We start from the raw sequence: 21875 nt of genomic DNA on the forward strand, positions 1-21875 counted from the left end.
CTTTGGGCTTGTGTGCCAGTCCTGAGCGTGCCATCTCTCTCACAAATAGTGGGCCATAGAAAGCCTATTTATTTTTATTTTTTTGGTTTTATAAATTCTCCCTTAAAAAAAAAACGGAGATTAATATTGGCCTTTGGGCTTGTGTGCCAGTCCTAAGCGTGCCATCTCTCTCTGTCTCTCAGATAGTGGGCCATAGAAAGCCTATTTATTATTTTTTTTATTGGGTTTATAAATTTTCCCTGGAACAAAAAAAAAAAAGTGGGAGATAAATATTGGCCTCTGGGCTTGTGTGCCACTCCTGACTCCTGTGTGCGTCATCTCTCACTCAGTGGGCCATAGAAAGCCTTTTTTTGTTTTATTTGTTTTCTAAATTCTCCCTGAAAAAATCGTTTTATTTTATTTGGTTTCTAAATTCTTCCTGAAAAAATCATTTTATTCTATTATTTTTTTTCCTAAAGTCTCCCTTAAAAAAAAAAAAAAATCAAATCAGTGGGAGATTAATATTTACATTTGTGCTTCAGTGACAGTCCTGCGTGTGTGGCATCTCTCTCATTTGTTGCCACCAACAACAGAGTGTGTAACATTGTGCCTGATTTTCGTTGTGGTCTCACTCACCTGTAAAGGGGTAGCTAAATCATACTGAAGTTATAGCTCACCGTGTAATTTGTGTGACAGCAACAAATACCGTTAGTTTGTTTACGTTTTTAAAACAATGAGGAAGTATGGTGGAAGAGGTCGTGGCCGGGGGCGTTCATTGTCAGCTGGTAATGAGGGTAGTGGTAGTGGTGGAGCATCAGCTGGTCGTGGGAAAAAAAATATTGCACCTAAGTCTGGAGCTGTGGAGCCAGGTTCGTCGTCTGGCTACACAAGGCCTCGAACGCTCCCTTTTCTGGGAGTAGGAAAACCGCTTTTAAAGCCGGAGCAGCAAGAGCAAGTTTTGGCTTATCTTGCTGACTCAGCCTCTAGCTCTTTTGCCTCCTCTCGTGAAACTGGTAAATGTCAAAGCAGCGCGTCGTTAGTGGATGTTCACGGTCAGGGACAAGTCGCTTCCTTGTCCTCTTCAGCAAAAACAACAACAGAGAAGAATGCAGCAGGCGACACAACGGGTTACTCCATGGAGCTCTTTACACATACCGTCCCTGGCTTAGAAAGTGAAGCAGTTAACAGTCCATGCCCATTACAAGTTGAATCTGACATGGAGTGCACTGATGCACAGCCACAGCCAGGCTACTATGCTGGTCCTTTGACTCAGACCACAACATTGCCCTCGCAGGGTGCTGATCAAGAATCAGACCCTGATGAGACTATGTTGCCCCATCACGAACGCTATACCACCGACCGACACGGTGACACAGACGAAGTTGCACACGAGCTACAAGAAGAGGTAATAGATGACCCAGTTCTTGACCCCGATTGGCAGCCATTGGGGGAACAGGGTGCAGGCAGCAGCAGTTCTGAAGCGGAGGAGGAGGGGCCGCAGCAGGCATCAACATCGCAACAGGTTCCATCTGCCGGGCCCGTATCTTGCCCAAAACGCGTGGCAAAGCCAAAACCTGTTGGAGTACAGCGTGGCCATCCGGTTAAAGCTCAGTCTGCAATGCCTGAAAAGGTATCCGATGCTAGAAAGAGTGCAGTCTGGCATTTTTTTAAACAACATCCAATTGATCAGCGCAAAGTCATCTGTCAAAAATGTTCAACTACCTTAAGCAGAGGACAGAATCTGAAAAGTCTCAATACAAGTTGCATGCATAGACATTTAACCACCATGCATTTGCAAGCCTGGACTAACTACCAAACGTCCCTTAAGGTTGTAGCACCCTCGGCCAATGAAGCTAGTCAGCAACGCAACATCCCTTCTGGCAGTGTAGGGCCACCATTTTCCGCACCACCTGCAGTATCTGTGCAGGTTTCTTTGCCAGGCCAAAGCAGTCAGGGTCAGGGAATCACCAGTTTCGTAGTAGGAAACACTGCATCTAGGGCACCGGTGGCAACAATACCATCTCCCACCGTCTCTCAGTCTGCCATGTCCACCGGCACCCCCGCTAGTTCCACGATCTCCAGCTCTCCAGTCCAGCTCACCCTACATGAGACTATGGTTAGAAAAAGGAAGTACTTAGCCTCGCATCCGCGTACACAGGGTTTGAACGCACACATAGCTAGACTAATCTCGTTAGAGATTATGCCCTACCGGTTAGTTGAAAGCGAAGCTTTCAAAGCCCTGATGGACTACGCTGTACCACGCTACGAGCTACCCAGTCGACACTTTTTTTCCAGAAAAGCCATCCCAGCCCTCCACCAGCATGTTAAAGAGCGCATCGTCCATGCACTCAGGCAATCTGTGAGCACAAAGGTGCACCTGACAACAGATGCATGGACCAGTAGGCATGGCCAGGGACGTTACGTGTCCATCACGGCACACTGGGTAAATGTGGTGGATGCAGGGTCCACAGGGGACAGCAAGTTTGGGACAGTTCTGCCTAGCCCACGGTCTAGGAAACAATTGGCTGTAGCCGTTCGCACCCCCTCCTCCTCCTCTTCGTCCTCCTGCAGAAGCGAGAGCTCGTCCACAGACCGCAGTCGCACAACCACTCCATCCGCAGCTGCCACTGTTGCACACCAGGTCTCCCATTATGGGGCAGCTACTGGCAAACGACAGCAGGCTGTATTGGCTATGAAGTGTTTGGGCGACAACAGACACACCGCGGAAGTTCTGTCCGAGTTCTTGCAGAAAGAAACGCAGTCGTGGCTGGGCACTGTAGATCTTGAGGCAGGCAAGGTAGTGAGTGATAATGGAAGGAATTTCATGGCTGCCATCTCCCTTTCCCAACTGAAACACATTCCTTGCCTGGCTCACACCTTAAACCTGGTGGTGCAGTGCTTCCTGAAAAGTTATCCGGGGTTATCCGACCTGCTCCTCAAAGTGCGTGGACTTTGCTCACATATCCGCCGTTCGCCCGTACACTCCAGCCGTATGCAGACCTATCAGCGTTCTTTGAACCTTCCCCAGCATCGCCTAATCATAGACGTTGCAACAAGGTGGAACTCAACACTGCACATGCTTCAGAGACTGTGTGAACAGAGGCGGGCTGTTATGTTTTTGTGGGAGGATACACATACACGGGCAGGCAGTAGGATGGCAGACATGGAGTTGTCAGGTGTGCAGTGGTCGAAGATTCAAGACATGTGTCAAGTCCTTCAGTGTTTTGAGGAATGCACACGGCTGGTTAGTGCAGACAACGCCATAATAAGCATGAGCATCCCCCTAATGCGTCTGCTGATGCAAAGTTTGACGCACATAAAGGATCAGGCGTCTGCAGCTGAGGAAGAGGAAAGCCTTGATGACAGTCAGCCATTGTCTGGCCAGGGCAGTGTACAGGACGAGGTAGCGGGCGAAGAGGAGGAGGAGGACGAGGAGGATGATGGGGATGATTATATTTTTAATGAGGAAGCTTTTCCGGGGCCACTGGAAATTGGTGGCGCGGCAAGGCCGGGTTCTGGTTTTTTGAGGGACACAAGTGACGTGGATTTGCCTGAAACTGCCCCTCAACCAAGCACAACCGCAGATTTGAGAACTGGAACTTTGGCCCACATGGCGGATTATGCCTTACGTATCCTCAAAAGGGACACACGCATAACTAAAATGATGAATGATGACGATTACTGGTTGGCCTGCCTCCTTGATCCTCGCTATAAAGGCAAATTGCAAAATATAATGCCACATGAGAACTTGGAACTAATATTAGCAACCAAACAATCAACTCTTGTTGATCGTTTGCTTCTGGCATTCCCTGCACACAGCGCCCGTGATTGTTCTCACACGAGCTGCAGGGGCCAGCAGACCAGAGGAGTTAGAGGGGCAGAAATCAGAAGTGGCGTTGGCCAGAGGTGTTTTCTGACCAGGTTGTGGAGTGATTTTGCTATGACCGCAGACAGGACAGGTACTGCAGCATCAATTCAAAGTGACAGGAGACAACATTTGTCCAGTATGGTTACAAACTATTTTTCATCCCTTATCGATGTTCTCCCTCAACCGTCATTCCCATTTGATTACTGGGCATCAAAATTAGACACCTGGCCAGAATTGGCAGAATATGCATTGCAGGAGCTTGCTTGCCCGGCAGCTAGTGTCCTATCAGAAAGAGTATTCAGTGCTGCAGGTTCAATACTAACAGAAAAAAGGACTCGTCTGGCTACCCAAAATGTAGATGATCTAACCTTCATTAAAATGAACCACAACTGGATTTCGAAATCTTTTGCCCCACCTTGCCCGACTGACACCTAGCTTTCCTATGAAAAGGTCTTGCCTGTGGACTATTCTGAATGCCTTTTCCAATCTCGTAATTTTCTGCACCTGATTGTCCAGCATACGACATGTTTACACCTCACTAAATGGCCAAACTCCCCACACGGGGCCGTGGTATCGACACTTGGCGACAGCACCCGTGAGAGTGCAGTTTGTCTGAAGAGGTGGGTGAGCCCGCTTTTGGTCGACGGCACTGCCACTGGGTCCCTCCTAGTACAATAAAGTGTCTCTGGCGGTGGTGGTGCGCACCCAACGTCAGACACACCGTTGTAATATGAGGGGCCCTGGGCCTGTACCGCCGGCCACAAGACAGTTTCCCCCCCCCAGCTCAAACAGTGCTCTACCACTTGCAAAATTATCTCACAGCTCCACCAATGTTTAGTCTATGCGCTGACATCCTTCAATGCCTGCCACTGACAATACCATTGTATTGACATTTTTGTTATGTTAGGCCTTCGATGCCTGTCTGTGGTCACTCCTTCCACTAGGCCTCCACTGACCACACCACTGCTGCCCGTGTACCCCTGGAACCAATTTAAAATTGCCTACAGCCATGTGTTATTATTTTAGGCCTTCGATGCCTGTCTGCGGTGACTCCTTCCACTAGGCCTCCACTGACCACACCACTGCTGCCCGTGTACCCCTGGAACCAATTTAAAATTGCCTACAGCCATGTGTTATTATTTTAGGCCTTCGATGCCTGTCTGCGGTCACTCCTTCCACTAGGCCTCCACTGACCACACCACTGCTGCCCGTGTACCCCTGGAACCAATTTAAAATTGCCTACAGCCATGTGTTATTATTTTAGGCCTTCGATGCCTGTCTGCGGTCACTCCTTCCACTAGGCCTCCACTGACCACACCACTGCTGCCCGTGTACCCCTGGAACCAATTTAAAATTGCCTACAGCCAGCCCAATTTTTTTACTTTAGGCCTTCGATGCCTGTCTGCGGTCACTCCTTCCACTAGGCCTCCACTGACCACACCACTGCTGCCCGTGTACCCCTGGAACCAATTTAAAATTGCCTACAGCCATGTGTTATTATTTTAGGCCTTCGATGCCTGTCTGTGGTCACTCCTTCCACTAGGCCTCCACTGACCACACCACTGCTGCCCGTGTACCCCTGGAACCAATTTAAAATTGCCTACAGCCATGTGTTATTATTTTAGGCCTTCGATGCCTGTGTGCAGTCACTCCTTACAATATGCCTCCACTGACCACACCACTGCTGCCCGTGTACCCCTGGAACCAACATCAGAAAATATAAAAATAAGTATTTTGCTTATAAAAAAGAAAATACTGGAGAGATATCAAATGCAGACATTTTAACATTAAAAACAAACACATACAACAAAAATCTGGTACAGTACTAAAAATGGCCACCAGCTACAATAACTTTCTCCTGCAAGTAGTTAACTGAAAGTTTTTTTCAATTTAAAACACAGATATGGCATCCACCGAGTGTTGTCCTGTCGCGTCTTCTTTATATTATTGCCAAGAAGATGCAAAACAATGAACATAATAAAATCATTATTTACCAAAAAAATAGAGTAAGTCAAAACCACATTGCAAATAAACATTCATTACAAATAAAGAAGCAGGGCGCGTCCGAGGGTGAGTATATACCTAATAAGAATATAATCACCCTCGGACGCGCCCTGCTTCTTTCCGACAGCCTTCCTTCCTAAGAATCAGCCCTTACGTGGTGTAGAGAGAGGGTTTGTTACACTCCAAGGTGTTCCCCAGGTTGCCTTTCCTGAGCTTCGATCTTCATGCTCTCGTTTAGTAGTTGTCGGAAAGTAGGCTGCATTAGGCCTACAAATTGGGTATGGGGTGGAGAGAGATGGTGTGTTACACTCCAAGGTGTTCCCCAGGTTTCCTTGCCATTGCTTCGGTCTTCCGACTCTCGTTTAGTAGTTGTAGAAAACTACACTGCATTAGGCCTACAAAATGGGTATCGGGTGGAGAGAGATGGTGTGTTACACTCCAAGGTGTTCCCCAGGTTGCCTATCCTGAGCTTCGATCTTCCGGCTCTCGTTTAGTAGTTGTTGGAAACTACACTGCATTAGGCCTACAAATTGGGTATGGGGTGTAGAGAGATGGTGTGTTCCACTCCAAGGTGTTCTCCAGGTTGCCTTTCCTGAGCTTCGATCTTCCGGCTCTCGTTTAGTAGTTGTTGGAAACTACACTGCATTAGGCCTACAAATTGGGTATGGGGTGTAGAGAGATGGTGTGTTCCACTCCAAGGTGTTCCCCAGGTTTCCTCGCCAATGCTTCAATCTTCATGCTCTCGTTTAGTAGTTGTTGGAAACTACGCTGCATTAGGCCTACAAATTGGCTATGGGGTGTAGAGAGATGGTGTGTTCCACTCCAAGGAGTTCTCCAGGTTGCCTTTCCTGAGCTTCGATCTTCCGACTCTCGTTTAGTAGTTCTTGGAAACTACACTGCATTAGGCCTACAAATTGGGTATGGGGTGTAGAGAGATGGTGTGTTCCACTCCAAGGTGTTCTCCAGGTTGCCTTTCCTGAGCTTCGATCTTCCGGCTCTCGTTTAGTAGTTCTTGGAAACTACACTGCATTAGGCCTACAAATTGGGTATGGGGTATAGAGAGATGGTGTGTTCCACTCCAAGGTGTTCTCCAGGTTGCCTTTCCTGAGCTTCGATCTTCCGGCTCTCGTTTAGTAGTTGTTGGAAACTACGCTGCATTAGGCCTACAAATTGGGTATGGGGTGTAGAGAGATGGTGTGTTCCACTCCAAGGTGTTCCCCAGGTTTCCTCGCCAATGCTTCGATCTTCATGCTCTCGTTTAGTAGTTGTTGGAAACTACGCTGCATTAGGCCTACAAATTGGGTATGGGGTGTAGAGAGATGGTGTGTTCCACTCCAAGGTGTTCCCCAGGTTTCCTCGCCAATGCTTCGATCTTCATGCTCTCGTTTAGTAGTTGTTGGAAACTACGCTGCATTAGGCCTACAAATTGGCTATGGGGTGTAGAGAGATGGTGTGTTCCACTCCAAGGTGTTCTCCAGGTTGACCTTTCCTGAGCTTCGATCTTCCGGCTCTCGTTTAGTAGTTCTTGGAAACTACGCTGCATTAGGCCTACAAATTGGCTATGGGGTGTAGAGAGATGGTGTGTTCCACTCCAAGGTGTTCTCCAGGTTGCCTTTCCGGAACTTCTATCTTCAGGCTCTCATTAAATTGTGGTTAAACGGAACTGCATTTGGCGTACTAGTTGGTTTGGGGCCTACTATCGGTGTCTGCCACTCCTTGCTGTTCTCCTCCACTGAACAAAGCTGTGCCGCCTGTTTACTACGGTTGCCAATTTTGAACTGCATTTCGACTACTTACTGATTTGGGCCTACTCTCTGTGTCAGCCTCTCATTCCAGTTGTCCTCCACTGCAATGCCCCCTGGTTATTCCTGTGTTACCAATTTTGAACTGCATTTAGCCAACTTTATTCTTTGGGCCTATATCTGTGTTTCCTCCTCATCCTGCCCATTGCCCAGCCAGTGATAGATGAGTCTGCTGGTACATTGACCCATAACGCAACATTCCCCGTGCACGCTACACAACAACATTGTGACCCTGCTGAAAGTCAGGTTGCTCTTCCCGCATACCATACCACCTTACACGGGGACAAAGAGGAAGGTGCAGATGAAAGTGCAGGTTCCTTCATCAGGTGGGGGGAGGAATACTAGTTGGCGACGTCACTGGCACAGGGCCTCTCATAGTACGCAAAAGTGTTGCTGCCGGTGGGAGGCGCCCCCGCCGTGCAAACACACCGCTGTACTTTGAGGGGTCCTGTGCCAGTGCCAATGCCAACGAGTGGGCCCCCCCGCTTGCTCAGGATCACAGCACTTGCAAAGTTGAAATACTTACCTCTCCCTGCTCCACTGCCGTGACGTGGTCCAGATTTCCTGGGCCCACTAATTACTTGAACCAGCCCTACCCACCACAACTTTAGCCAAATGACCCCCAATTTCAAATGCCTTCCAATTATTATAAGGTAAATTACGCTTGACAAGCTTCATTAAGAAGAATGGATGGTTTTGACATTAAAATGGGCACTCTAGGTGTTTTCCTGGCCCCCACTCACTGCCGACTATGCTGCCCCATTGACTTGCATTGGGTTTCGTGTTTCGGTCGATCCCGACTTTACGTCATAATCGGCCGATTTCACTCGACCCGACTTTTGAGATAGTCGGGTTTCGCGAAACCCGGCTCGACTCTAAAAAGGTCAAGGTCGCTCAACTCTAGTCTGCGGGCGTCACGTTGCATTTGCAGAGCCCCTGATGTGCCTAAACAGTAAACCCCCCCACAAGTAACCCTATTTTGGAAACTAGACCCCCAAAGGAACTTTTCTAGATATGTAGTGAGCACTTTGAACCCCCAAGTGCTTCACAGAAGTTTATAACGCAGAGCCGTGAAAATAAAAAAATAATTTTTCTTTCCTCAAAAATGATGTTTTAGCAAGCAGTTTTTTATTTTCACAAGGGTAGCAGGAGAAATTGGACCCCAATAGTTGTTGCTCAGTTTGTCCCGAGTATGCTGGTACCCCATATGTGGGGGTAAACCACTGTTTTGGTGCATGTCGGGGCTCGGAAGGGAGGGAGCACCATTTGACTTTTTGAATGCAAGATTGGCTGGAATCAATGGTGGCGCCATGTTGCGTTTGGAAACCCTTGATGTGCCTAAACAGTGGAAACCCCTCAATTCTAACTCCAACACTAACCCCAACACACCCCTAACCCTAGCCATAACCCTTATCACAACCCTAACCCCAACACACCCCTAACCACAGCCCTAGCCTCAAAACACCCCTAACCCTAATCCCAACCCTAAACATAATCCTAACCCTAATCCAAACCTTAACCCCAACACACCCCTAACCACAACCCTAACCCCAACACACCCCTAACCATAACCCTAACCATAAGCCTAATCTTAACCCTATTTCCAACCCTAATGCCAACCCTAACTCTAATTCCAACCCTAACCCTAAGGCTATGTGCCCACGTTGTGGATTCGTGTGAGATTTTTCCGCACCATTTTTGAAAAATCCACGGGTAAAAGGCACTGCGTTTTACCTGCGGATTTACCGTGGATTTCCAGTGTTTTTTGTGCAGATTTCACCTGCGGATTCCTATTGAAGAAAAGGTGTAAAACGCTGCAGAATCCGCACAAAGAATTGACATGCTGCAGAAAATACAACACAGCGTTCCCGCGCGGTATTTTCCGCACCATGGGCAGAGCGGATTTGGTTTTCCATAGGTTTACATGGAACTGTAAAGCTGATGGAAAACTGCTACGAATCCACAGCGGCCAATCCGCTGCGGATCCGCAGCCAAATCCGCACTGTGTGCACATAGCCTAATTCTAAGGGTATGTGCACACGATGCGGAAAACACTGCGGATCCACAGCATTTCCGCCGCTGTAGTTTCCCATGAGTTTACAAAAAACGCTGCGCATATGCTGCGGAAAAAACTGCGCGGAAACGCAGTGGTTTACATTCCGCATGTTTCACTTCTTTCTGTGGATTCCGCAGCGGTTTTACAACTGCTCCAATAGAAAACCGCAGTGAAATCCGCAGAAAAACCACGATAAATCCGCAGCGGTTTTGCACTGCGGATTTATAAAAACCGCTGCGGAAAAATCCGCAGAGGACCAGAATACGTGTGCACATTCCCTAACCCTAACCCTAGTTCTAACTGTAGTGGAAATTTTTTTTTAATTTTATTATTGTTACTATCTATGGGGGTGATACAGGGGGGGTTCATTTACTTTTTTTTTATTTTGATCACTGTGATAGGTTTTATCACAGTGATCAAAATGTACATGGAACGAATCTGCCAACCGGCAGATTCGCCGGGCGCACTGCACATGCGCCCGCCATTTTGGAAGATAGCGGCGCCCATGGAGAAGACGGACGGACACTGGGAGCCTCGGTAAGTATAAGGGGGTGGAGATCGGGGCACGGGGGGGGGGGAGTCAGAGCACAGGGGGGTGTCATAGGAGCACGGGGGGAGCGGACAGGAGGACGGGGGAGCGGAGCACAGGACGGAGGGGAGCGGACCACAGATCGGTGGCTTGGGGGGGCGATCGGTGGGGTGGGGGGGCACATCAGTGTGTCCAGCCATGGCCGATGATATTGCAGCATCCGCCATGGCTGGATTGTAATATTTCACCAGTTTTTTAGGTGAAATTTTACAAATCGCTCTGATTGGCAGTTTCACTTTCAACAGCCAATCAGAGCGATCATAGCCACAGGGGGGTGAAGCCACCCCCCTTGGGCTGAAGTACCACTCCCCCTGTCCCTGCAGATCGGGTGAAATTGGAGTTAACCCTTTCACCCGATCTACAGGGACGCGATCTTTCCATGACGCCACATAGGCGTCATGGGTCGGATTGGCACCGACTTTCATGACGCCTACGTGGTGTCACCCCTTAGTGACAGAGCCAATTTGGTACTTAATAACCGAGCCAATTTTTACAATTCTGACCGGTCACTTTATGAGGTTATAACTCTGGAACGCTTTAATAGATCCCGCTGATTCTGAGAATTTTTTTTTCGAGACATATTGTACTTCATGTTAGTGGTAACATTTCTACAATATTACTTACGATTATTTATGAAAAAAACGGAAATATGGCGAAATTTTTTAAAATTTTGCAATTTTCAAACTTTGTATTTTTATGCCCTTAAATCAGAGAGATATGTCACAAAAAATAGTTAATAAATAACATTTCCCACATGTCTACTTTACATCAGCACAATTTTGGAAACAACATTTTTTTTGTTAGGGAGTTATAAGGGTTAAAAGTTGACCAGCAATTTCTCATTTTTACAACACCATTTTTTTTAGGGACCACATCACATTTGAAGTCATTTTGAGGGGTCTATATGATAAAAAATAACCAAGTGTGACACCATTCTAAAAACTGCACCCCTCAAGGTGCTCAAAACCCCGATCAAGAAGTTTAATAACCCTTTACGTGCTTCACAGGAACTGAAACAATGTGGAAGGAAAAAAATGAACATTTAACTTTTTTTGGAAACATTTTAATTCAGAAACATTTTTTTTATCTTCACATGTGTAAAAACAGAAATGTAACCATAAATTATGTAATTTCTCCTGAACACCCCATATGTTGGGGTAAACCACTGTTTGGGCGCACCGCAGAGCTTGGAAGTGAAGGAGCGCCGTTTTACTTTTTCAATGTAGAATTGTCTGGAATTGAGATTGGACGCCATGTCGCGTTTGGAGAGCCCCTGATGTGCCTAAACAGTGGAAACCGTCCAGAAGTATTACCATTTTGGAAATTAGACCCCTTAAGGAACTTATCTAGATGTGTGGTGATAACTTTGAATGCCCAAGTGCTTCACAGAAGTTAATAATGCAGAGTCGTGAAAATAAAAAAAAATTTTTTTTCCACAGAAAAGATTTTTTAGCTCCCAAGTTTTTATTTTCACAAGGGTAACAGGAGAAATTGGACCCCAAAAGTTGTTGTCCAATTTATCCCGAGTACGCTGATGCCCCATATGTGGGGGTAAATGTTGTGAATTCTGTGGCAGAGCTCCCTCCTGTGGTCACAAGTGGTACTTCGGCTGATTCTCTCTGGGAGCTTCTGTTTGTGGAGGAAACTGGTACTGCTGCTTCTGAGTTTCCTCCCTCAGGCGATCTGGTGAGGTCGTTAGGTGCTTCTCTACTTAACCCCACCTAATGCTTTGATTCATGCTTCCTGTCAATGTTCCAGTGTTGGACTTGTGTTTCTCTGGATCATTCCTGTGGCCTGCTGCTCTGCATAGCTAAGTGCTTCTTTGCTATTTGTTGCTATTTTTTCTGTCCAGCTTGTCTATTTGTTTTGCTGGAAGCTCTGGGACGCAAAGGGTGTACCTCCGTGCCGTTAGTTCGGTACGGAGGGTCTTTTTGCCCCTTTGCGTGGTTTTCTTTAGGGTTTTGTGTAGACCGCAAAGTTATCTTTCCTATCCTCGTTCTGTCTAGAATATCGGGCCTCACTTTGCTGAATCTATTTCATCCCTACGTTTGTCTTTTCATCTTACTCACAGTCATTATATGTGGGGGGCTGCCTTTTCCTTTGGGGTATTTCTCTGAGGCAAGGTAGGCTTATTTTTTCTATCTTCAGGCTAGTTAGTTTCTCAGGCTGTGCCGAGTTGCATAGGGAGCGTTAGGCGCAATCCATGGCTGCCTCTAGTTGTGTTTGGAGAGGATCAGGGATTGCGGTCTGCAGAGTTCCCACGTCTCAGAGCTCGTTCTATTATTTTGGGTTATTGTCAGATCACTGTATGTGCTCTGACCTCCATGTCCATTGTGATACTGAATTGCCTATCACAACAGGTAAACCACTGTTTGGGCGCACGGCAGAGCTTGGAAGGGAAGGAGCCTTGTTTTGGAATGCAGACTTTGATAGAATTGTCTGCGGGCGTTATGTTGCGTTTGCAGAGCCCCTGATGTACCTAAACAGTGGAGCCCCCCCACAAGTGACTCCATTTTGTAAACTAGACCCCCCCAAGGAACTTATCTAGATATGTGGTGAGAACTTTGAATGCCCAAGTGCTTAACAGAAGTTTATAATGCAGATTCGTGAAAATAAAAAATATATTTTTTTTCCACAAAAAAGATTTTTTAGCTCCCAAGTTTTTATTTTCACAAGGGTAACAGGAGAAATTGGACCCCAAAAGTTGTTGTCCAATTTATCCCGAGTACGCTGATGCCCCATATGTGGGGGTAAACCACTGTTTGGGTACACGGCAGAGCTCAGAAGGGAGGGAGCACCATTTGTCTTTTTGAGCGCAAAATTGGCTGTCGTGTTTGGAGACCCCAGATGTACCTAAACAGTGGAAACCCCCCAATTCTAACTCCAACCCTAACCCCAACACACCCCTAACCCTAATCCCAACCCGATCCATAATCCTAATCACAACCCTAACCCCAAAACAACCCTAATCTCAACCCTAACCACAACCCTAATCAAAACCCCAAATCCAACACACCCCTAATCCTAATCTCAACCCTAACCTCAAACCTAACCCTAATCCCAATACACCCCTAACCCTAATCCCAACCCTAACCTTAACCCTAATCCCAAACCTAACCCTAATCCCAAACGTAACTCTAATGCCAACCCTAACCCTAATACCAACCCTAATCCAAACCCTAACCCTAATCGCAACTCTAACCCTAACTTTAGCCGCAACCCTAGCTCTAACTTTAGCTCCAACCCTAGCCCTAATTTTAGCACCAACCCTAACCCTAGCACTAACCGTAACTTTAGCCCCAACCCTAAACCTAGCCCTAACTTTAGCCGCAACCCTAACCCTAGCCCTAATTTTAGCCCCAACACTAGCCCTAACCCTAACTTTAGCCCTAACCCTAAATTTAGCCCAAACCCTAACCCTAAATTTAACCTTAACCCTAGCCCTAACTTTAGCCCCAACCCTAACCCTAGCCCTAAGGCTACTTTCACACTTGCGTCGTGTGGCATCCGTCACAATCCGTCGTTTTGGACAAAAAACGGAACCTGCAAATGTGCCCGCAGGATGCCTTTTTGGCCCATAGACATGTATTGCCGACGGATGGCCACACGTCGCGTCCGTCATGCACTGGATCTGTTGTGTTCTGGCGGACCGCCGTCACAAAAAAAGCGTTCAATGTAACCATTTTTTTGTACGTCGCGTCCGCCATTTCTGCACATGTTTGGCCGTAACTCTGCCCCCTCCTACCCAGGACTTAGACTGCGCAGCGGATTCGTTGAAAAACTGCATCCGCTGCCCACGTTGTGCACAATTTTCACAACGTGCGTCGGTACGTTGGGCTGACGCATTGCGACGGCCCCGTACCGACGCTTGTGTGAAAGAAGCCTAACCCTAGCTCTAACCCTAAATTTAGCCCCAACCCTAACCCTAAATTTAGCCCCAACCCTAACCCTAATTTTAGCCTCAACTGCTCTCTCCTGCCGGCCGGCAGATGGTGGCAGATGGCGGGCGCACTGCGTATGCGCCCACCATTTTCTTTCCCGTTGAAGAAGCCTGCGGGCAGGAGAGGATGCAGAAGGACCCAGGGACACTGGTAAGTATAATAGGGTCCCCAAATCCCCCTATTTCTCTGTCCACTGATGTGCAATCACAGAGAATGACAGATCGCTTTTTTTTTTTTGCAACCACCGGTAAACAGTTAATTACCGGCGATCGCAAAACAGGGGTCGGATCATTGTTCTATGGGGTCTCGGCTACCCCCGGCAGCCGAGACCCCAAAGATCCTCCCGATGCCGGCCAGCGGGCACACTGCGCATGCGCCCGCCATTTTTTTGCCGGAAAAAGATGGCGGCGTCCATCGGGAGCCACGAGGAGCACCGGGAGGGACAGGTGAGTATTGGGGGGCTATCTGGGACCCCATTTCTGTGTCTTCTGATGTGCAATGACATCAGAGGACAGAGAAATTAAAAGGGAAATCGCTTTTTTTTGTGATCGCCGGTAAACGCTTAATTACCGGCGATCACAACTCGGGGCCGGTAAAAAAAACCCCGAATCATGTTCTCTGGGGTCTCGGCTACCCCCGGCAACCGAGACCCCAGAGAAAATCCGACTCTGGGGGGGGAGCTATTCACTTTTTCCACAGTGCTGTTGATTAACAGCGCTGTGGTTTAAGTACCCTTAACTGCCGCCGTTAAAAGGCGTATCGGCGGTCGCTAAGGGGTTAAAACACCAAAAAAATAAAAATAAAAAGGGGCACAAGGGTAGCACACACAACTATGCTAAGTATGCCTGACAAACTATAATTTTTCAACAGGCCTCAGTCTGACTGTAGACTGTATATTTTTTTTTTTTTGGGGGGGGAATTTTGGGGAAAAAAAAGGTATATAGACAGTAAATAAGCTGCAGCAGGCAGTTATGGAGCTTTGGGAAGGATGCAGTGGAACCAATGGAAGCACATACAGTGCCTGCAGGCCTTGCACTGATGTGGATATGCTGTGCCCTGCCTGACTAGCGCTGCAATATCAGAACCCACGAATTAGCCCTAAAAAGAACTGTTTGTTTCTCGGGAGTTGTGGATGCAAGAGTTGCACACCTACACTACCTCTAAAAACCACGATTCTCATCCTATTTCGGCACCAGCTCTCCCTACTCTCGCTGAAACAGGAATAGAATGCGGTGAGCCAATCACTGCACGACCACAACAAAGATGGCTGGTTTCATGGCCTGGCAGACAATCCCTGCATCGTGATTGGGTCTCTAAAGTCCGCCAAAACTGCTGGGTGGAGACTGCAGTTGCCGCCAAATAATCTTGCAAATGCTCGCCGAGTACGCCGAGCATAGCGATACTCGGGCGAGTAACGAGTAGTGGCGAGCACGTTCGCTCATCACTATTGTTAACGGATCTATAGAAAAAGGTAGTTGAACTGTATAAAATAGGAAAGGGATATGATAAGATATACAAGGAATTTATAATGTCAGTCAGCAGCGTTCAAACTTTGATTAACAAATGGAAAATTAGGGGCTCTATTAAAAGAAGCAGTGTGGCTGTTTCAAGAGTCACAATAAGGAGGCACTTGAAGAAAAATGGACTGCATGGTCAAGTCGCCAGAAGAAAGCCATTGCTGCGCAAATGTCACAAAGTATCTCACCTACAATACGCAAAACAGCACAGAGACAAGCCTCAAAACTTCCGGAACAAGGTAATTTGGAGTGATGAGACCAAAACTGACCTTTTTGGCCACCACCATTCCTACTGTAAACCATGGAGGTGGATCACTGATATTTTAGGGATGTGTGAGCTACAAAGGCACAGGAAACTTGGTCAAAGTTGAAGGAAAGATGAATGCAACACGTTATTAGCAAATGCTAGAGACAAATTTGCAATCATCAGCCCAGAAGCTGTACTTGGACATTCCAACGTGACAATTATCCAAAACAAAAGGCCAAGTCTACCTTTCATTGGCTACAGCAGAACAAAGTGAAGGTTGTGGAGTGTCCATCTCAGTCTCCTGACCTCAACATCATTGAGCCACTCTGGGGAGATCTCAAGCACGCAGTTCATGCTAGACAGCCCAGGAATTTACAGGAACTCAAGGCTTTTTGCCAAGAGTGGGCAGCTTTACCATCTGAGAAAATGAAGAACCTCATCCACAACTACCACAAAAGACTTCAAGATGTCATTAATGTTAGAGGGGGCAATACACGGTATTGAGAAATGGGGTGCGTGAACTTTTGATCAGGGTCATTTGGATGTTTTCAGTTGTCAGTGAGAATTAAAATAGAGAAACACAGCAGTTTGACAATAAATGGCTTCAGGAACTGCTAACAATGAGTGGTAAAAAAGTTTTGGTATTATCATTCATATTCTCTGAAAAAAGGTCAAGAAAGCAAAAATTTTGCCGGGGTATGTAAACTTTTGAGCACAACTGTGACTTCCACTGCCCTTATACATATAACTCTGTGACTACCACTGCCCTTATATTTCATAGTATGTCTACTATAGGCCGACATGGCTCACCTAAAATGTGACACATTCATGAATTTTTCAACTGACAGTTGACGATCTATGAAAATGTCACATGCAGCTTTCACTGCCAAAATAATCCACGGAAGCTGATTTATTGTTTGTAAGGGGCAATGGCTATCATAACCATGGCTAATATCTCATGCTTTCTGCTGCAGAATGTGAAGACAGGGTGAGCAGGTTAATGCATTATTTCATAGAAAATCCAGTAGTGCTTAAACTTTTAAATATGTGAAATTAATTGAAGATCTATATCTTCCCTGCACATACTGTATATATCAGACAAAGCTGAAAGTCCCGTAACTCTAAGTACTTGATAAATGTGAAATACGAATCCCAAGCATCAAGTGTGCTAGTTATAATGCCATTGGAAAGAACCACCATCCATTGCAATGCTGACACTTTTACAGTGATATCTGTAATAGAGAACCCATGGAAGTCTATTGATTACCATTGTTTCTTGATCATCCGGTGAGATATTGCTGTTCTCTAATGTATTGTTTACTCTTCTAGGATCAATTCTATTTATGGGAAAGGTGACAAATCCAGATCAAAGTGACGCAAGAGGACGAGATATTGAATCATTATAAATGTCATCAACACCCCGATTCACAGAATGTGAGAGACATGACCTCTTTCCTATTATCAGGTCATGTCTTGCTTTATTGTAAAGAAAGAAAAAGAAATTATCAAATTTATCCAAGTGACGTGTTTGCCGTTTTTTCTTCTATCTTGTCCAGTTAAGCATGTTTTAAACAGGTACTGTTATTTTAGTACAGTGTAATATTTTTCTGCAGAGGTCACAGTCTCGTAAAAAGTGCAGAAAAAAGTGGCATACTGCTGTATTTCCCCATTAACGTTAAGGGGTTTTCCACCGCTTTCTTCTATTTTAAGTAGTGTCCGTTTAAAAATACATTAAATATACACACATCATCACCTATAAATCCTATAGGAAAAGATGCACAAATAGCCAATTGTAAAATATAGTAATTTTTATTAAATTGTAAAGTAAAACTTGATGGTTCTACTCCTGCCAGCTGTGTCTAATTAAACTGATAGGACTTGATTTGGAAGGCACACACCTGTCTATATATGACCTCACAGCTCACAGTGCATTTCAGAGGTCAATGGAACTGGCCAAGGAGTTCAGAGACAGAATTGTGGCAAGTCACAGATCTGTTCAAGGTTCCAACAGAATTTCTGCAGTGCTCAAGGTTCCTAAGAGCACAGTGACCTCCATATTCTTTAAGTGGAAGAAGTTTGGGACCACCAGAAGTCTTCCTAGACCTGGCCGTCCAGCCAAACTGTGCAATTGTGGGAGAAGAGCCTTGGTGAGAGAGGTAAAGAAGAACCCCAAGATCACTATGGCTGAGCTCCAGAGATACAGTAGGGAGATGGGAGAAAGTTCCACAAAGTCAACTATCATGGCAGGCTTCCACCAGTCGGGCCTTTATGGCAGAGTGGCCCGGTGGAAGCCTCTCCTCTGTGCAAGACATATGAAAGCCTGCATAGCATTTGCTAAAAAACACATGAAGGACTCCCAGACTATGAGATTCTCTGGTCTGATGAGACAAAGATAGACCTTTTTGGTGATAATTCTAAGTGGTATTTGTGGAGAAAATCAGGCACTGCTCATCACCTGCCCAATACAATCCCAACAGTGAAACATAGTGGTGGCAGCATAATGCTATGGGAATGTATTTCAGCTGCAGGTACAGGACGACTGGTTGTCATTGAAGGAAACATGAATACGGCCAAATACAGAGATATCCTGGATGAAAACCTCTTCCAGATTGCTCTGGACCTCAGACTTGGCCGAAGGTTCACCTTCCAACAAGCCAATGACCCTAAGCACACAGTTAAAATATTAAAGGAGTGGCTTCAGAACAACTCTGTGACCATTCTTGACTGGTCTGGTAGGAGAATCCAGAGACCAAAAATGTATTTTAACCGTGAGGTTCCGTACAAATTTATTAATGTCCATTAATCCGATACAAAGTTGAGGCCTGAAAGGTATGAAAGAACCATGAGATGGTCCTAGGTGAGATCTACAGAAGATAAATTTAAAACATTTTTGCTGTTGTCATGGGTTGTGATAATAAGACACACTATGTAAAGAATCATTAGAGTCTGAGTCATGGTAAGTTGTTTTGGATGAATCACATTCTGAAGAGCCAAAGATGACATGGGCTTTGTTTGGCATGTTGCGATGTGGATTATGTCTTTTTAAGATGGATTTAGGCGTGCATTTGGTTTCATGCCACCTCACCCATTCATACACCTGGTTCAGACCATAATCATTAGTGTCTCTTTGGAATTCATGCTTTTTTCTTTGCAGGATTTGCTCTTCCAATTTATATATAGAGATGTTCACTTTATTCTGCATAGACTCATATTCCACATTTGATTTATGTTGATCTAATAATGCTTAATGTCCTTAATTTCCACTTGGATATCCTTAAGCTTGTGCTCCTCATATTGAATAATCAAACGCATTAGTTTCAAAGAACATGTTGAGAGTATCTGGCTCCACTCCTCAGAGAATTTCTGAGAATATACCATAGTTGGGGGTTTTCTGAATTCGAAGTCCCCTAGGAACCATATCTTTATCAACATAGTTCTGTAATGTAGCTTTATCCCACCACATTTTCATCTTTGAAATAATTAATTTTTCCAATTTACTCACATTATCCATCATGGAATTAACCACAGGATCCTCTGCATGAGGGTTGGAAAAAACTTGAGCCGCTTTGCGTGCACTGTCCTTCATAGGACCAGACATGATACACAGCGTGGGGGACTATATTTAATGTAACACAAACAAAATTGCTCCAAGGCAACTGCTGAACAAATAGTAGCCCAAAACGTTTGTTCGCCAAATAGGTGGGTTTATGGCGTATGGTGTGCAACGTAAAAGGTCAGTCCATAGTCTTGCAAAAAAGAGTTCACCTGCCATAGTTTGTGTGTGGCGCTAAGATGTAGTCCTCACCACACGTAGAAACTGCAGACATCAAGAGGAAAGTCCAGCTCCAGGTAAAACCAATGCGTTTATTTGGGGGGGGGGGGGGAATGCAATGCAACGCGTTTTGAAAGTGACTCCGGCGTTCTTTGTCACAGCTTCCAATGTGGAGCGTGCTCAACTCATATATATGTGCGAATTGCAGACAGGTGAGATAAACACATCCTGTGGGAGTAACTGAGTAGCCGTGTAGACTTGCAGAGATCGGGATGTCGTCATGGACAGGAGGCAGATCAAGAGTTAACAAATTTATTAACAGTTGAAACTCCACACAGGGAGGAAATGGATATGGGAGGCAAAGGTTATAACAATATGGGTGTTGGAGGGGAGGACGGGGAAAACAGATGTAAGGCGAATATTCAGGAAGGGGAAAGAAGAGTACAACTTATCAGTCTGTCGGCTTCTTGATTGCATCATCTACGTTTCCAACGGTGTCACAGACAACAGTGGCACGTGATGTCTCGGGGTTGTCCTGGATAGATGGAGATCCAGTCCCTTGATGCAGATGGAGTCTTTGTTACACTAGGCGGGTTCCCATACCCGCGGTTTCCTTGTACCTGTCTCAGTTCTTTATACGGTTATTGCCTGAGTGTGGCTCTGCTCCGTAGCACAGGCGGAGAAGGGATCAGCATATAATGGCTCAGTCACTAGTACAAAGCTAGGCCGCACGCACGCAGCAGTCACAGGTCCCATGTGTGAGTATCCTGCCGGCATGGAGAACATAGGGAGAGTCGCAGTCTGATGTTCTCAAGCAGTGGACACAATTACAGGGGTTGTGCTAAGTTGGCCTACGCTTACAAGATGCCCCTCTACAAAGGCCTGTACCTCACCCTGTTGCGCTCTCTGTCTTCCCGCCAGAACTCCTGCTTTTCTCCCACGCACAGCCCTTTTTATTCCTGAACTGCCCCCGACTGACAAGTGCAAAGGTCGGTCCAGGCCAAAAAGCTCTCCCCCGTGCAACAATGGTGACAGTCTTGACAGTTCCGGAACCAGCGCAAGAAAGGTACCCCCGAACCTGATCATCTTTTTACAGCCACACGCCAGAATGGAAAAGGCCAGCATAACTGCAAAAAAATATATATATTATATATGTGCAATACTTTCAGAAAACATGGAAATATTTGCTGAGAATATGGACCCAATTCATCAAAACTTTAGTTTTGAAGAGCTGCAAAATTTGGGTGTAACACGAGGTTGTGCTAAAATTTTGCAACATTAAGAATTTTCACACCATTTTCGCCCAGCTCTGACAAAGTGGACAAAGCTAGGCTGGATCCCTGCTCCCCAAATTCATGACAAGTGACAAAGTTCCTTCACCACAAATCTTACTCCAATCCCCAACAGGAGTGAAATTTGTGGAGAGGCGCACGCCACTTGTCAGAAACTCCTAGTTTGTTAAGGTGTGTGCTTCTTAATGAATCAGCAGCGTCTTACACCAGAACGCCTGCGTATCAAAAACCGACATGAAAATTGCTGATCTTCATGAATTGGAGCCTACGAGTTTAATTACTGGATTTACATGGATTTTCCACACAGCATTTTAAGGGTGAATATATTCCCTTTTATTGTTGCAAATTTTCTGAGTAGGAAAAATCACCTCTCTTCATCAGAATGGGTCTGGATCAAGATCTGCAGTGTGTGAATTAGATAATGAATTCCACAAAAAAAAAGACAAACACAGTAGAGGCACACTGTGTTATGTCCATTGTCTTGTGCAGGACAGGGGGGGGGGGGGGCAGAGTATAAAAAGGTGTAATATGGTGTTTAAGTTTCCAATAGACTATCTGCACTTCCCGGTGACCTTTCATATCTATACATGAGGAATAACACTAATTCTGGCCACTAAATGATGCCTATCCTGTTTTTCAATTTATGCACACGGGTGAAGGGCCCGCCAATGTCAGTGCAAATTTCAACTGTTAGTACATCCTTGAACGCACATTCAGTTGAAGAGTATTGCGGCGCAGAAACCCTCAGGGTCTGTGAGCTTTAATACACGCTATTGGCCAATGAGAGGCCAGCATCTGATGTCGGCGT

At 46.0% G+C, this 21875-nt stretch overlaps 1 protein-coding gene and 1 long non-coding RNA gene across 2 annotated transcripts in view; one reads left to right on the top strand and one right to left on the bottom strand.

Annotated features, from left to right (window-relative positions):
* Window positions 1–17520, top strand: part of SERPINI2 (serpin family I member 2) — a 192416-nt gene extending 174896 nt beyond the window's left edge. The window contains exon 8 of the mRNA XM_069768067.1: window positions 17333–17520. Within this exon, the coding sequence (XP_069624168.1) occupies window positions 17333–17409 (77 nt within the window). The 3' untranslated portion in view covers window positions 17410–17520. The remainder of the gene's footprint in view (window positions 1–17332) is intronic.
* LOC138680825 (uncharacterized) overlaps window positions 1–21875 on the bottom strand; it is a 105365-nt gene that overhangs the window by 55917 nt on the left and 27573 nt on the right. The gene's annotated exons all lie outside the window — the stretch shown is intronic.

This window comes from Ranitomeya imitator, chromosome 5 (assembly GCF_032444005.1).
Source record: "Ranitomeya imitator isolate aRanImi1 chromosome 5, aRanImi1.pri, whole genome shotgun sequence".
NCBI lineage: Eukaryota > Metazoa > Chordata > Amphibia > Anura > Dendrobatidae > Ranitomeya > Ranitomeya imitator.